The sequence below is a fragment of the Talpa occidentalis genome, unplaced genomic scaffold (genome assembly GCF_014898055.3).
Source record: "Talpa occidentalis isolate TD23 unplaced genomic scaffold, MPIMG_talOcc4v2.1 talOcc4.8, whole genome shotgun sequence".
NCBI classification, from domain to species: domain Eukaryota; kingdom Metazoa; phylum Chordata; class Mammalia; order Eulipotyphla; family Talpidae; genus Talpa; species Talpa occidentalis.
Window position 1 is genome coordinate 22827903 of NW_023605194.1, and position 13861 is coordinate 22841763.

The 13861-nt window shown below is 51.7% G+C and overlaps 1 protein-coding gene across 1 annotated transcript; it reads right to left on the bottom strand.

Moving 5' to 3' along the window:
• Positions 1 to 232: 232 nt before the first annotated feature.
• MARVELD1 (MARVEL domain containing 1) lies at positions 233 to 767 on the bottom strand. The gene has a single exon (XM_037496915.1). It carries the CDS (start codon positions 765 to 767, stop codon positions 246 to 248), a length of 522 nt encoding a protein of 173 aa, XP_037352812.1. The 3' UTR covers positions 233 to 245.
• Between the last annotated feature and the right edge of the window lie 13094 nt (positions 768 to 13861).

Consider the following 13861-nt stretch of genomic DNA (forward strand, 5'->3'; position numbering starts at 1 on the left):
GAGTGCGTGTCCGCCGGGCGGATGCAGCCCTGCCCAGGTCCCTGGAGACGTCGCGTTGCAGGCAACGGCCCAGATTCCGGGCGGCGGCGCAGCCGTCGGGCGGGCACCCGGCGTCGCGCTCCTGGGCGCGGAGGGGACACCGGGCGCGGGGCGGGCGCCAGGGCGCGCGGGGCGCGGGGCGGGGGCGGCGGGCAGGGCGGGGGCGCGGGTCTGCCAAGGGCCCCCCGCCCCGCGGCGCGAGCGCCTCACACCACCTCCTGCTCGCCCTGGCAGCGGCGGCAGCAGCCGTAGAGCGCCGAGAGCAGGTAGAGGCCGAGGCAGAGCCCGCCGCACACGGCGGACGCCAGGAAGGCGCGGTAGGCGCAGGACATCTGGTAGTCCTTGAGGTTGCAGTAGCTGTGGCGCTGCGTCTGGTCGATCATGATGGCCGTCGCGGCGCCGTAGAGCGCGGCCGCCAGCAGGTCGTGTGCCACGTTGACCACGAGCCAGCGCGAGCCCAGCACGGGCACCAGCTCGTGTTTGCCCAGCAGCGTGAGGAAGTAGAGGCCCAGGGTCAGCAGCCAGAAGAGCACCGACACGAAGAGCGCGAAGTGCACGGGGCCCTGGTACCTGCTGGTGGCGATGGTGATCCAGAAGGCGGCGCCGGCCAGCAGCTGCAGCAGCCGCAGCACGCCCAGCGGCCCGCGCAGGAAGGCCCGCTGCAGGCGCACGGCTCCGCGGGCCGCGCGCGCCGGGGGCGGCGGCTGGCGCGGGGGCGGCGGGAGCATGGCCCCGGGCGGGGTGGCGGCGCCGGCGGCGTCCCGAGCAGCGGAATGGCGACGCCTGGCTCGCGGGGGAGGCCCGGCCGACGTGCCTTCTGCGCCCGCGGAGGCCTGCTCGCTCCCCTTCTAGGCTTCTTCCTCTCCCGGGCCCCCACCCTTCCTTCCCTCCTCCTCCTCCAGCCCTCCTCTCTCTCTCTCTCTCCCTCTCTCCACCCCTCCTGCCCTCCCCGAGCCTTCCCCTCGTCGGTCTCCACCCCCACTCGCTCCTCCAGGCTTCCTGCCCTGTCTCTTTCCGTCTAGCTCGCCACCCCGGCGCCCCCCTCCCGTCTAGCTCACCACGCGGGCGCCACACTCACGGCTCGGATTCCTTCCCCCCCTGGGCAGGGCGGAGGGCACCGCACCCCCCACCCCACCCCACCCTACCCCCCGCACCCCCACCCCCCGTCTGCCGCCGCCCTTCCGTTCTGTCCAGTTGGGCGAGGCTTGTCACATATGGGCGCCCCCTGTCCGCTCTGCCTCCTGGCCCCTATCCAGCGTCAGGGAGGGAAGCTGTCCTCTGGAGCCCTTTTCCAGCCTCTGGGCCCCTTTCTTTCTCCCGGCTGCTATGCCACCTCCTGCCCCGGCCTCCTGGCCCTTCCCTGGCACTGATGAAAAGCAATGCTGATCTTGAACTGGCGTCTGTCCTCACCTGGACATCCAAATGCGCTGCCAGTGCTCACCTCAAACTTACTCTGTCCAAAGCCAGACTCAGGACTTTCTCTGACCCATGCAAGTTCTCTATCTGAGAGAAAAGGACCACTACCCACCAGAAAACCCCGCTGCGCCTCCCACAGCCACGGAGTAAAGGCCTATCAGTCCCATCTCTTAGGCAGCCCTCCTGACCACCTAGTCTCGCCTGGATTTAAAATCTGCTACCCGGCACAAGCAAGACAAAGCCAGGACTAAGTCACAGCGAAAGCCCATGTGCCAACTATGCGACAAAGGGGCCTGTCATGGAGCCTGACATGCTTTGCTGTTATTATCCTGCTTTACATGCATTCTCATTTAAGCCTCAAAACAATCCCAGAACATAGACATTTATTTCCCTCAATTTGCTAGGGAGAAAAATGAAGCCTCGTGGTGTTAACGGCCCCTTTTCTCTCCCCTTCTGATCGAAACTTTATGCACAGTGGCTTCTTCCTAAAACACAGACCTGATTGTTAATGACACACCTTCCCCCACTGACAACAGAATTGGGTTCTAGCTCTTTTTCCATGTGACATATTTCACAACCTGGCCCCAACAGACTTCCAGTTCCCTGGTTTTCCACTCCCTTTCTGTGTCCATGCTCCAAATCAACATGCCAACCCCACCAAACAACTTGTTTCCCCAGTAAGCTCATCATTTCCAGACCCCGCTCGACTGCCAAGCTCCTACTGATCTTTCAATGCCCAACTTAAATGTACCTCCCTTTGGCCCAGCCTCCTAGGCTGTAGTTTGTGGGTCTTTCCCACTTGGAGCTCCACTCTGCAGTAGTGCTGAATCTGCAGCACCATATCCATTGGCTGTCACCTTGCAACCATCTTGGTGCCTGGCACACACGAGTCTCAGCAAATGTCAGTGGAGCGGATGACTGAGAGCAATGGGACTGAGAGGACTCCTCTTACTCTCGGGACTGCACACTCAGACCTCCCAGCTGAATGGAGTCCCTTATCTCCTGGTCATGAGGTGACCATGTCTCCCGGCAGCCTGGCTCCCCTTGGGGGAGAAAAACTATGTGGCTGCTCAGAGGGCGAACTCAGCCCAGCCTACAGGGACCCGAGAAAGCTCTGGATGCATTTTTTATTGTTTTATTTTTAAAGATTTATTTATGCATACAAGAGCTGGGGTACAGGCCAGAGATGCAGGAGGTGAGAGGATTCCCCAGAGACAGAGTGGGGAGCAGAACAGGCAGATCCACTGAAATACACTGCTGAGGGGAGCAGCAGGCGAGACAGGAGAGGTCTGCTGCGCCATGTGGGTTGCTCCCTGGCCAGCTGGGGATCGAACTCGTATTGCAGAGGCTGTGGATTGCTTCATAGTGCCACCAGGAAGGCCCTGAATGCATATTTTAGATGAACAAATAGTGATGTACAACACCCATATCTGTGTAAAAAGCTTAGGATGCAGACCGTGGAGATAGGCTGCTCAGACTCTGGGGCGTGTGTGTGTGTCCACACACCTGTGTGCGCGTGGACATACACTCAACCTCTGTGCTTCAGCTGCCTCATCTGTGAAATCCTTTTGCTCAGCAAACAGATATTGAGCACCTACTAGGTGTTGGGCACTTTTAGGGGACTAGGGATACATAATATATGTGCAATTATTATCAGCTGAATGCCTACTCTATCCTAGGCACTACAATAAGCACTTTATTTTTTAAAGATTTTTTTATTTATGCATATAAGAACTGGGGTGTAAGCCAGAGGTGTGGGGGTGGGGAGTGAGAGAATTCACCAGAAAGAGTGGGGAGCAGAACAGGGGGATCTACTGAAATACACTGCTGAGGGAAGCAGGGGGCAGGGCAGAAGAGGTCTGCTGCACCATGTGGTCAGCTCCCTGGCTGGCCAAGATCAAACTCATGGCTGGCAATAGCTTGATAGGGCTGTCTTTAAGCCCTGCACCAGAAGGGAAGCCCAGATGAGCACTTTATATTCAATGTTCTGTCCATGCCTTAAATCAGCTCTATAAAATAACTGCTATTATTTTGAAGCAGCTGTGCTGATGGGGAAATAAGAGCTTAAAGAGTAAAGGAAGTTGACTGTGTACATAGAGCAGTGGGCTGGCAGTTTAAACAAGAGTCTAGGTATGGCTGACTCCAGGTCCACATTCAAAGCATTTTTTCTATATACCTCCCCATATTCTCAGCTTTTCTTACAGGGACCCAGAAAGGTTATGTGACTTGCCCAAAGAAACATAACTCGTGTTAGTATGGGATTCAAACATAGGTCTTTTGACCCCATTTTCAGGCTTTCTGTCAGCATCCCTTGGCAAGCCCTACAGGGACATCTTCAGTGCCCTCAGAGCGCCAGTCTTGCATGAGGCTAGAACTAGGAGGAACACTGGAGGCCGAATCGGGGTGCAGATGATGGGATTATGCCACACATACTCTGAGTAAGGAGCCTATACTGACAAACAAGACAATACTTCCCACTTCTAAAAAAAGGCATTTGGAGATTTGAGTCTATGGAGCCACCTGGTGGGCACAAACCTCACCCTGGGAAGCCAAGTCCTGCTCCTTAAAAGGAAGCAGTGGTTTGGGGAGATATTTTTAGCCTCTGTAATCCTGAAGACATTCCAAGGGGCGGTCCAGCAGACTCTGCACAACATAACTATGCACAAAGACCTTGATCCTGCCAATTCCAAAATTTGGTCAAAGCACCTGCTGGAGGCAAGCGCTCTGCTGGCAGGAAGGAAGTGATGGGTCCAAAACAGAGATGTAGATGAGATGGCCAGGAATGTTATACACAAGGAAAGGAGAAAGTGTGTGAGAGGGAAGAGCTGGGGAAAGCTTCTAGAACAAAATGTCATTTGAGGAGGGAGAGGATTTTGGCAAGCAGGGATGGAGGACAGGCCCTGTTGGGAGAGATAGTCCGCACGGGTCCTGCACATGCCTGGATGTTATGCCAAGAATGCAAGGCCACGACTGCGCCTTCCCTGGCCAATTCTCAGTGTTGTTTCCCACTGACCACTTTGAGGGATCAGGGAATGTCTTCTGCCAGACAGAGAACAGATTTGCTTATTGCTTCCTCTCAAAGTGGTGGTGGGAGGAGGCGCTGGAGGAGGGTTCCCCAGGCTCAGTGTTCCTCAGCTGTGATGCACACCCCCCTCAATTGTCACATCCACCTGGCCCCTCCCTGTTGCCCCCATGAAACTTGGGAACAACGGAAAGAGAAGTAACAAAGATCCTGGTGCTGCCCGCTGTGCCAAGAGTAGTAAATCCTTTGTCTCTGACTCAGGAATCCCATGACTCCTGCCAGCATCTATAAACAACAGCAGACTAGCTTAGTAACTTGCAAGTCAGTAAAGCCCAGGCAGGCCCTGCTGGGTGTTCTAGGCAAAGAGAACTATGTGAACAAAAGCAGGCCTCTGTTGTTGAGGGACAGCAAAGGGCTTGCTGGAGGCTCTGAGCCCAATGCCTTGACTTTCAATATGCCCAGAGGGGAAGGCAGCTGGCAGGGAGGACGACTGTGTAGCCACAGGAGATGCAATGATCAGCTCTAACTCAGCGTCGGTCCTGTTCTTTCTTCAGTCTCTGCACTACTTAAAGGTACTGAATATATAGACTCCACACACAATGGCTTAACACCTATTACATGTCAGCCCAGAGCTGGCACTTGACATGAGTCAGCTAACAACAGAGACAGAATGCAGAGGGAAAAAATAGATGGTTACAGGGACCTGCAGAATCTTGTTTTGAATCTTATAGTTAAATTACTACATAAACATTTCCTGGCAAATACTCAGTGGCTGGCATTCTGCTACAATTACAGGCCTTTGCTCGGAGAGGTCCTAAAGATCATTGGCTCCAGGCTTCTCATTTCATAGAGGGAGTAATTGAGGCCCAGAGAGGGTCAGTGACTTGCCTTAAGTCACACAGCTCATTGATGTGAGTGGTAAGGTTAGAACTTAAGTCTCCTCACTCACAATCTGATGTTTGCTCTGACGCCATTGGCACAACACTCAGGAAACTCCTGAGGCTTCAGCATGCAAGGCTCTGTGAGGAGGCAGGACATGCTCTCATCACACCTCCAGGTCTGTTCCAGGTAGATCCCACCAGGCAGTGGGAACAGGGCTATTTGGGTGGTGGGTGGCTCTTGAACTTGTTAATCCAGCCCCCATGTGGTTCCTGGCCTTTGCTAAAGCCTTGAGACTGCCTGGACTCTGGGCATGTTGGTAGAGGCAGAGGTGAGAGGCCACGCCTAGGCAAGTGGTGTGGGCATTTGACTCTGGCAAAGCTCAGCCCTGGCTCCCCAGGGGAAGCTGGGAGTCATGACAAGGCCAGGAGCCACAGGTACCTCCTGAAGCTTATTTTTATATGCAGCCACCCAGAACATTGGCTGGTAAGACTGGCTCCCGAGGTTAAGTACCCAAGGGTGACCAAGGTAGGTGTAGGGTCAGGAAGACCACAGGGCAGGTTTTCTATGATCCAGCAGACCAAGTAAAGGAGGAGTCCTGGAGCCCTCAGTGGGTTTTGCAGGTTTTTATTTAGATTACAAGGTACACGGCAGGCAGGGGTGCTGGGGGGCCCGGGAGGCTGGCAGGCCTACCAGCCCCCAGCAAGTCTTCACTCTATCTAGGCTCTCTGGCGTTCTCTCTGCTTCTCTGCTCTTCCGTTCGTTCCACTGCTTCTCGGCTTCTTTTTTGGCTTCTGCTGGAGTCCCCGTGATGCCGCCTTAAAAGCCCAGTCTAATCCCATCTACCTATGCCCACATCCTACTCCAGGTACCCAACATCAGGCATGCATTCGGGACCAAAGGGTTCCGTCATCTAGCCTAATGGCGGGAGGGCAGAAAAGCCTGATACCTTTTTCCTTACCCTACAGTAGGCCACATGCACCTGAGACTACGCCATTAAGTGGCTGCCCAGGGAGTGACCTGCTGGGACCTGAGGGGGAGGGGGCGTGGGGGGAGGGGTGTGCAGACCCCAGCAGACTATATACTTGGGGAACAGAGGAGCCTCACCAATGACATTGGGTACCCCGAGCCGGGATAGTTTGAGTTAATCACCCCCACTCTGCCAGTCAACCTTGGATAAAAGTGGAAGTGGTTCAGTAGTAATAACTAACAATCACAGAACACTTACCATGTGTGCCAGGCACTGTGCCAGGTGCTTTATGTGCTTGTCTCATTTACCTGCCACAATAGCCCTGTGAAATGGGGCCTGTGAGAAACATCTGACTTTTTTTTTCTTTGTTTCTTGTTTCTTTTTTTCCCTTCTCTAATTTAAAATGGGGAAATGAAGGCATAGGGAAGGTAGGTGGCTGTAAGGTCAGGACTGGATACAGTGCAGGTTCTCTGATCCCATGCAGACCGGGTAAAGGAGGAGTCAGAGTCCCCAGTGAGATTTTGCAGGTCTTTTATTGGGGTTCACCAGGCATATGGCAGGCAGGGGTGCTGGCTGGGGCGCTGGGAGGCCCCCCAGCAAGTCTTCACTCTATCTGGGCTCTCTAGCGTTCGTTCTGCTGCTTCTCGGCTTCTGCTTCGGCTTCTACTGCTGTTGCTTTCGACTTCTACTTCTGCTGCTGCTGCTGCTGCTGCTGCTGCTGCTGCTGCTGCTGCTGCTGCTGCTGGCGTCCCCGTGACGCCGCCCTTAAAAGCACAGTCTTAACTCAGCTGAATCCCATCTACCTATGCCCACACCCCATTCCAGGTGCCCGTCATCAGGCATGCATTCAGGACAAGGATCCATCATCTATCCTGATGGCGGAAGGGCAGAAAAGCCTGATATTTTCTTTACCCTACAGTGGCTTACCCGATGTCACATAGCTAGTGGAAAATAGAATTCAAATATTTGCTTTCTAAGCATGGCATATAGCTGGGACTTTGGTCTCGACCTGGGAGAGGGCAAGACCCTGGAGGACTGCCCCTAAGTGACAGCCAAAGGAATTATCCCAGTTTTGTGAATGGTCTGTGGGCAGGGGGCCAGGCAAGAGAAGGGGAGTGGTTTCCATAGCCCTCTGAGATCTGCACTCAGGGAGCCTGCCTGTGTATATTGGCCTGGGGGGTGCTGTGGAGTGGGATCTATGGGAAGCCTGGCCAATTGTTGGCTTCTGGTAAGGGTGCCTGGGGTAAGGAAAATGTAGCTTTTCTGGCCCGGTGAAGGGGATGCTGGTCCTGGCTTGGAGATAGGGTGTGGGCACAGGTAGATGGGCTTCACCTGGGCTAAGACTGGGCTTTTAAGGGCGGCGTCACGGGGATGCCAGCAGAAGCCGAGAAGCAGCAGAACGAACGGAAGAGCAGAGAAGCCAAGAGAAGGCCGGAGAGCCCAGATAGAGTGAAGACCAGCCTCCCAGCCCCCCAGCACCCCTGCCTGCCATATGCCTGGTAAATCTAAATAAAAGACCTGCAAAAACCACTGAGGACTCTGACTCCTCCTTTACCCAGTCTGCTGGATTAGAAAACCTGCTCAGTGTCCATTCCTGCCTCTACAGTGCCCCAGAAAGGATGTTTGTTCTAACTCCCTGTCCTGTCCCACCATGGCTGGAGCAGGAGTGGACCTCAGGGGCTGGTCCTGGCTGCTTCCTTGCTGAGTATATATCCTCTGTCACCTTAATTCTTTTTTTTTTTTAATTTATTTATTATTTATTTATACAAGCACTGGGTACAGTCAGAAGCACGGGAGGGTGAGAGAATTCACCAGAGCCAGAGCGGGGAGCAGAGCAGGCAGAAGGACCGAAGTACACTGCTGAGGGGAGCAGCGGGCAGCAGGAGAGGTCTGCGCGCCATGTGGGACCCTCCTCCGGTGGCCAGGGAGCAGCCAGGGATCGAACCGGCGCTGCAGAGGCTGCGGGCAGCTTCGCAACCCAGCGCTCAACCGCTGCGCCACTGGGGAGGCCCTGTCACCTTAATTCTTGCAACAATATTGCGATACAGTAATTCATTATCAACACTGACAGCGGGCTAAGTTAGGAATTAAATTTAGATTTGCAGCCCACTAGATGCACTACTAGATGCACTGCCTTAGATTCCCTGAGTCTCCTTTAATCGTGAACTCTCCCCCCTTAGGTCCATCTCACAGGATTCAGACATTACTCACTCTAACCACATAGCAAAAGCAAATGTGGTCTCCAACCTCCCATTGTCACTCGGGCTTCCTAAGGATGTGATGAGTCATGGAGATTTTTCCCCACCCAGGTCCTCTTCTGCCAAGAAATCCCCCCTCCTAACTCAGCAGGTAGAATAGGACACATCTGCCATAACCAAAGAGACCAAAAGTCACAGGAGCCACTAGAGACCCCCCAGGGGATCTTGCTCTGACCCATCAGGAAGATGCCAAGATGGCCACCATGACGGCATTTGGGGATGAAGAGAAGCAATAAGGGGCTTCCCTTCTGCAGTGCTGAAACGCCTGGGGAGCCCACCTGCCTCTTCCATGCTACTCACCACCCCCACCCACAGCCTCTGTTGGAGTGGTGGCTCTGGAGAGCAATGGTAGGTTTATATTATGAGATCCTACCCTAACCTCTCCTTCTCCACTCTGATCCAAGCTGGGGCTAGTGGAGTCCTTCTAGAATTTGCTAAATGGTCATCTCTGTTTGGAGTCAGTGCTGGGTAATCAAAGTTAGTGCATGAGGCAAATTTGTGATGAGTAGACAGAGGAAGCTGGTCTGCAGAGAAGAGGAAGGAGCAGGGAAGAGGAAATAGGAAGAGAAAAGGGGCGAGAAAGGAGGCTGATCTAATGAAAAGTCATCAAAAGACAGAGATAGTAGATAGATGACAGATGACAGATGGAGGGATGGAGGGGTGGACAGAAAGTCAGACTTATTGCACGAAATTGGCTGTCAAGTCCCAAAAATTGCAGTCAGATGGAGACCCAGGAGAGCTGAAAGAGTAGTCTAGATTGAAGGTTGGCAGGCCCAAAACCTAGAAGGAGGGCCTCCCTGGTGGCGCAAGGGGTTAAGACGCAACCTGTGAAGCTGTCCACAGCCTCTGAAGATGAGTTCAACCCCCAGCCAGGGAACTACCCACATGGCACAGCAGACCTCTCCTGACTCGCCCGCTGCTCCCCTCAGTAGTGTATTTCAGTCGATCCGCCTTTTCTATTCCCCACTGTCTCTGGTGAATCCTCTCACCCCACCCCTGCAACTCTGGCCTGTACCCCAGTTCATGTATGCATAAATAAAATCTTTAAAAACAAACAAGCAAACTGGAAGCCTATATTTTAGTGAGTCTGAAGGAAAAAAAAAAAACAACAACAACAATATCACAGCTCAGTCAGTCAGAGAGACCCATGGAGGGTCAGCCTTTATGCTCTATGCAGGCCTGCTCCTGACTGGACGAGGCCCACCATATTAGAAAAGACAATCTGCTTTACTCAGTCTACATTTTAAGAGGTAATTTCACCCCAAAACACCCTCACAGACACACCCAGAATAATGTGGAATCACATATCCTGGCTCCCAAGGCCCAGTCAAGTTGACACATAAAAGTAACTATCACTGGCATTTAGGCTGAGATAAGGGAAGATGAGAGACAATAACAGCTCCTACCACCTACTCTAGGTTGTTCAGCTGGACCTCATTTCTGGAAACTCACTATTGCTTTACGATAACTCCTCTCCCCGCTTCTTTGCTTGAGCTAAATTAAACAGATTTCTGGTTCTTGCAATAGCACTATAACAGGGGCCTCCCTGGTAGCACAGGGGTTAAATACACAGTGATATCAAGCTATCGCCAGTCACTGCAGCAGGAGTTCAATCCCCAGTCAAGGAGCTGACCCACATGGCGCAGCAGACCTCTCCTGTCTTGCCCGCTGCTTCCCCTCAGCAGTGTATTTCAGTCAGTCTGCCTGTTCTGCTCCCCACTCTGTTTCTGGAGAATCCTCTCACTCCCCTGCACCTCTGGCCTGTACCCCATCTCTTGTATGCATAAATAAATAAATCTTTTTAAAAAAGAATACATTTGACATGCAAACCCACCAATTCTGAGCGCATCCTCCTAACCACCTGCTCTGTGCTGACCCTGCCACTCCAGGAGGCAATACTCAGCTGCCCTGACGATCCCTGGCCAGGTCCCAGACAACTAGAGACAGTCCCTATGCCCACAGCCAGCTGCAATTATCCAAACAGTCAATCCTAAACCTGTCCAGTCTGCCTACTCTGCCTCACCCATTTCTTCCTGCAAAAATTATAATAAAAGCTCATGTGCACACCTTCCCCTTCCTCTGTCCACCTCCTGAGTGACCCTGTGCTTCCCCCCTTCTCCTTGGGCACTATGGGTAACAGATTATTGTTCAGTGGTAGTCAGCTCCTGGGCTGTTGGCTTGATTGTTTCCACTTTACAGATGAGAAAATAGAAAGGCAGAGAGGTTAAGTCATTTGACTTAGTTTGAACAACTAGGACCCCTTTTCTAGGCTCTGTTCCCCTAAAAACCAGCACCTTCTGAGCCATATTAGAGTTCAGGGCCAAAAGAAAAACGGACACCCCTATATGTACATTCCTAATAAAACCAAAATCCTAGGTATATTTTAAAACATTCTGACCCATAGAACCTGTGAACATAATAAAACAGGTGTTTTATGCCATTAAAATTAGGGGTGCTTTGTTCTGCAGCAGTTGCAGTCAGAACGTGTGTGATATTCGGCAAATCTCCTAACCTCAGTTTCTTGGTGGGCAGAGTGAGATTAACAGCAATGGCCCCATCTCAGAGGGCTTCTGTAAGAACTAAAGGACATATAAAATGTTTGGCCTGCATAAGGAGTAGCTTTATTGCCAATGTTGTTTTCCAAAAGAGCTTTGGTACCTGGCTCGCTGGTTCTCAATGTATCGCTGGGTTATAAGAGAAAAACCTGCTTTCACTTGAGGTTCTTCCTTCTTCACCCTCCATGCCATCCTCCACTGCACCAGCCAATCCAGGGCAGAAACCACAGTAATTTGAACAGGGAAATTTCAACATAAGGAATTATTTACTATAACAGGAGCTTGGAATGCTGAGAAACTGGTTGACAAGAAGTTAACGAGCATCCTAAAGAACAAGGGAGAGAAGATACATGGAGCAGACACCTAAAAAGTGCTCTTCCCCCGCCCTCCCACCAGATCAGAGGTTCAGACCTGATTAGAGAGGACATGGTTGTGACTCACTGGACGCCAGAGAAGTCCCCGAGGTGCTGCATTGATCGAGCTGATAGAAATCTGCAGCAGGGATGCTGGGGAGTATCACGTACAGGGAGCTACTGCACCTGAGAAATTTTCACAAAGCTACCCAAGGGGACCCTGGGGGGAGCTGCTTGCACCGGGCAGTTGCTGGCTGCCACGTGCAGTTGGACCCAGGCTCCCAGCCCCCCACACCGCAGGAGCCTGGCACTGGAGAAGCTACGTGTGCTGTGGGAGTGAGCACTGACGCCGCCCAAGCGCGGAGCCCAGCCAGGTGAGAGCAGAACACCGGAACCCGGGAGAGAACGTTCTCCTACAGTGTCCCGCCAGCTCCCCCTGCTGACAAAGCGGAGCATTGCCCCATCTAGAAAAGGAGAAATCTTTACAGGACTCATCGGGCCTCCATAACTAGAGAAAAAACTTTGTTGCTAAACCACCCAGTCTATGACTTTTTGTTATGGAATCTCAAGAAGATTACAACACTGACCTTTAATTCTAATCTACATGACTGTATGTGTATGTGTGTGCACATGTAAGTGTTTATATATATATATATGTGTATATATATGGTTTTTTCCTCTCCAATGTACCATTTGTCCATAGGACTGCTATTTTCACTCTGTTCAGGTTGTAAGTTCAGAAAAGAGTAGTAAATCACCTTATGTACTATCCTAAGGGAGCTTTTTTTTTTTTTTTTTTTTTTTTTTTTTTTTTAAAGTCGAGAACGGGGCTTCCCCGATGGCGCAGCGGTTGAGCGCTGGGTTGCGAAGCTGCCCGCAGCCTCCGCAGCGCCGGTTCGATCCCCGGCCTCCGGCGAGGGTCCCACATGGCGCGCAGACCTCTCCTGCCGCCCGCTGCTCCCCTCAGCAGTGTATTAGGTCCAGTCTGCCTGCTCTGCTCTCCGCTCTGACTCTGGTGAATTCTCTCACCCTCCCACGCTTCTGACTGTACCCAGTGCTTGTATAAATAAAAATAAATAAATAAATAAATGAATAAAGTATAAATAAATAAATGAATAAAGAGAAACAGAGTTGACTAAGAGTCCCACTGTTGTTGGCTGAGTGTAAAACTTCTCTCTGCTGTCCCCAGAACAGGACAGGCAGCAACAAATCCATGGAAACAAACCCCATGGGGGGCCATTTGTAACTGTCCAGCTGTGTACACAACTCCTGCAGGGTAGAGAGGGAAGGAGTTAAAGGCTGGCTTGGCATACAGAGCAAGGAGCATTAAGCTCTGCAAGGAGCATTAAGCTCTGCCTGCATCCCTCACTTCACACTTACAGCCAAGCTGAAAGGTGGGCATGATTGTTCCCATTTTACAGATGAGAAAATAGAAAGGCAGAGAAGTTTAGCCATTTGCCTTAGCTTGAACAATTAGGACCCCTTTTCTAGGCTCTGTTCCCCTAAAAACCAGCACCTTCTGAGCCATATTAGAGTTCAGAAAGTGGACACCCCTATATGCACTTCTCAAAATATCTTTCCAGGGCCTCCCCAGTGGCTCAAGGGGTTAAGTCTCAGCACTGTGAAGCTATCTGCAGCCTCTGCAGCATGAGTTCGATCCCCAGCCAGGAAGCCACCCACATGATGCAGCAGACCTCTCCTGTCTGTCCCGCTGCTCCCCTCAGCAGTGAATTTCAGTATATCTGCCTGTTCTGCTCCCCACTTTGTCTCTGGTGAATCCTCTCACCCCCCCCCCACCTCTGGCCTGTACCCGAGTTCTTGTATGCATAAATAAATAAATCTTTTTAAAAATTTATCTTTCCGTATCTTGAAGCAAATGGAAAAATGGATAAATGCTCTACAATTTAAAATAAATTATGGCCATAAATACAGTCCTGTGTTGCCCAATCTGTTCACACACCATGACCACGTCAAACCTCATTAAAGCCAATTGCTGGGGATGCGATGGAGGCTGCCTAGAACCAATAGCTGATTGGAAATGACTTCCCGTCACAAAATGAGGCAGGGTCATAAAACAAACAGCCTGTCTTTATTTTAAATGTTGATATTTTGTTCACCATGGATTTTATGAGTTAATTTTGATTTTTTAAACTATTACATTAACATTTATTTTGAGTACTAATAATCAAGTAATCAAGATAAGTATTTTGATGCAATTTGGTGTCCCCTTAAATTTTCCACCTATGGAGTGTTCCTCATTCACCTCACCCTGATAAAACCAAATCTTCCATGAATTATTCCAAGGCTCCATCTCCAGAGTGGTCCTTCTCTGAGGGCCCTACTGGGGACGAATCCAGATGCATTCTGTG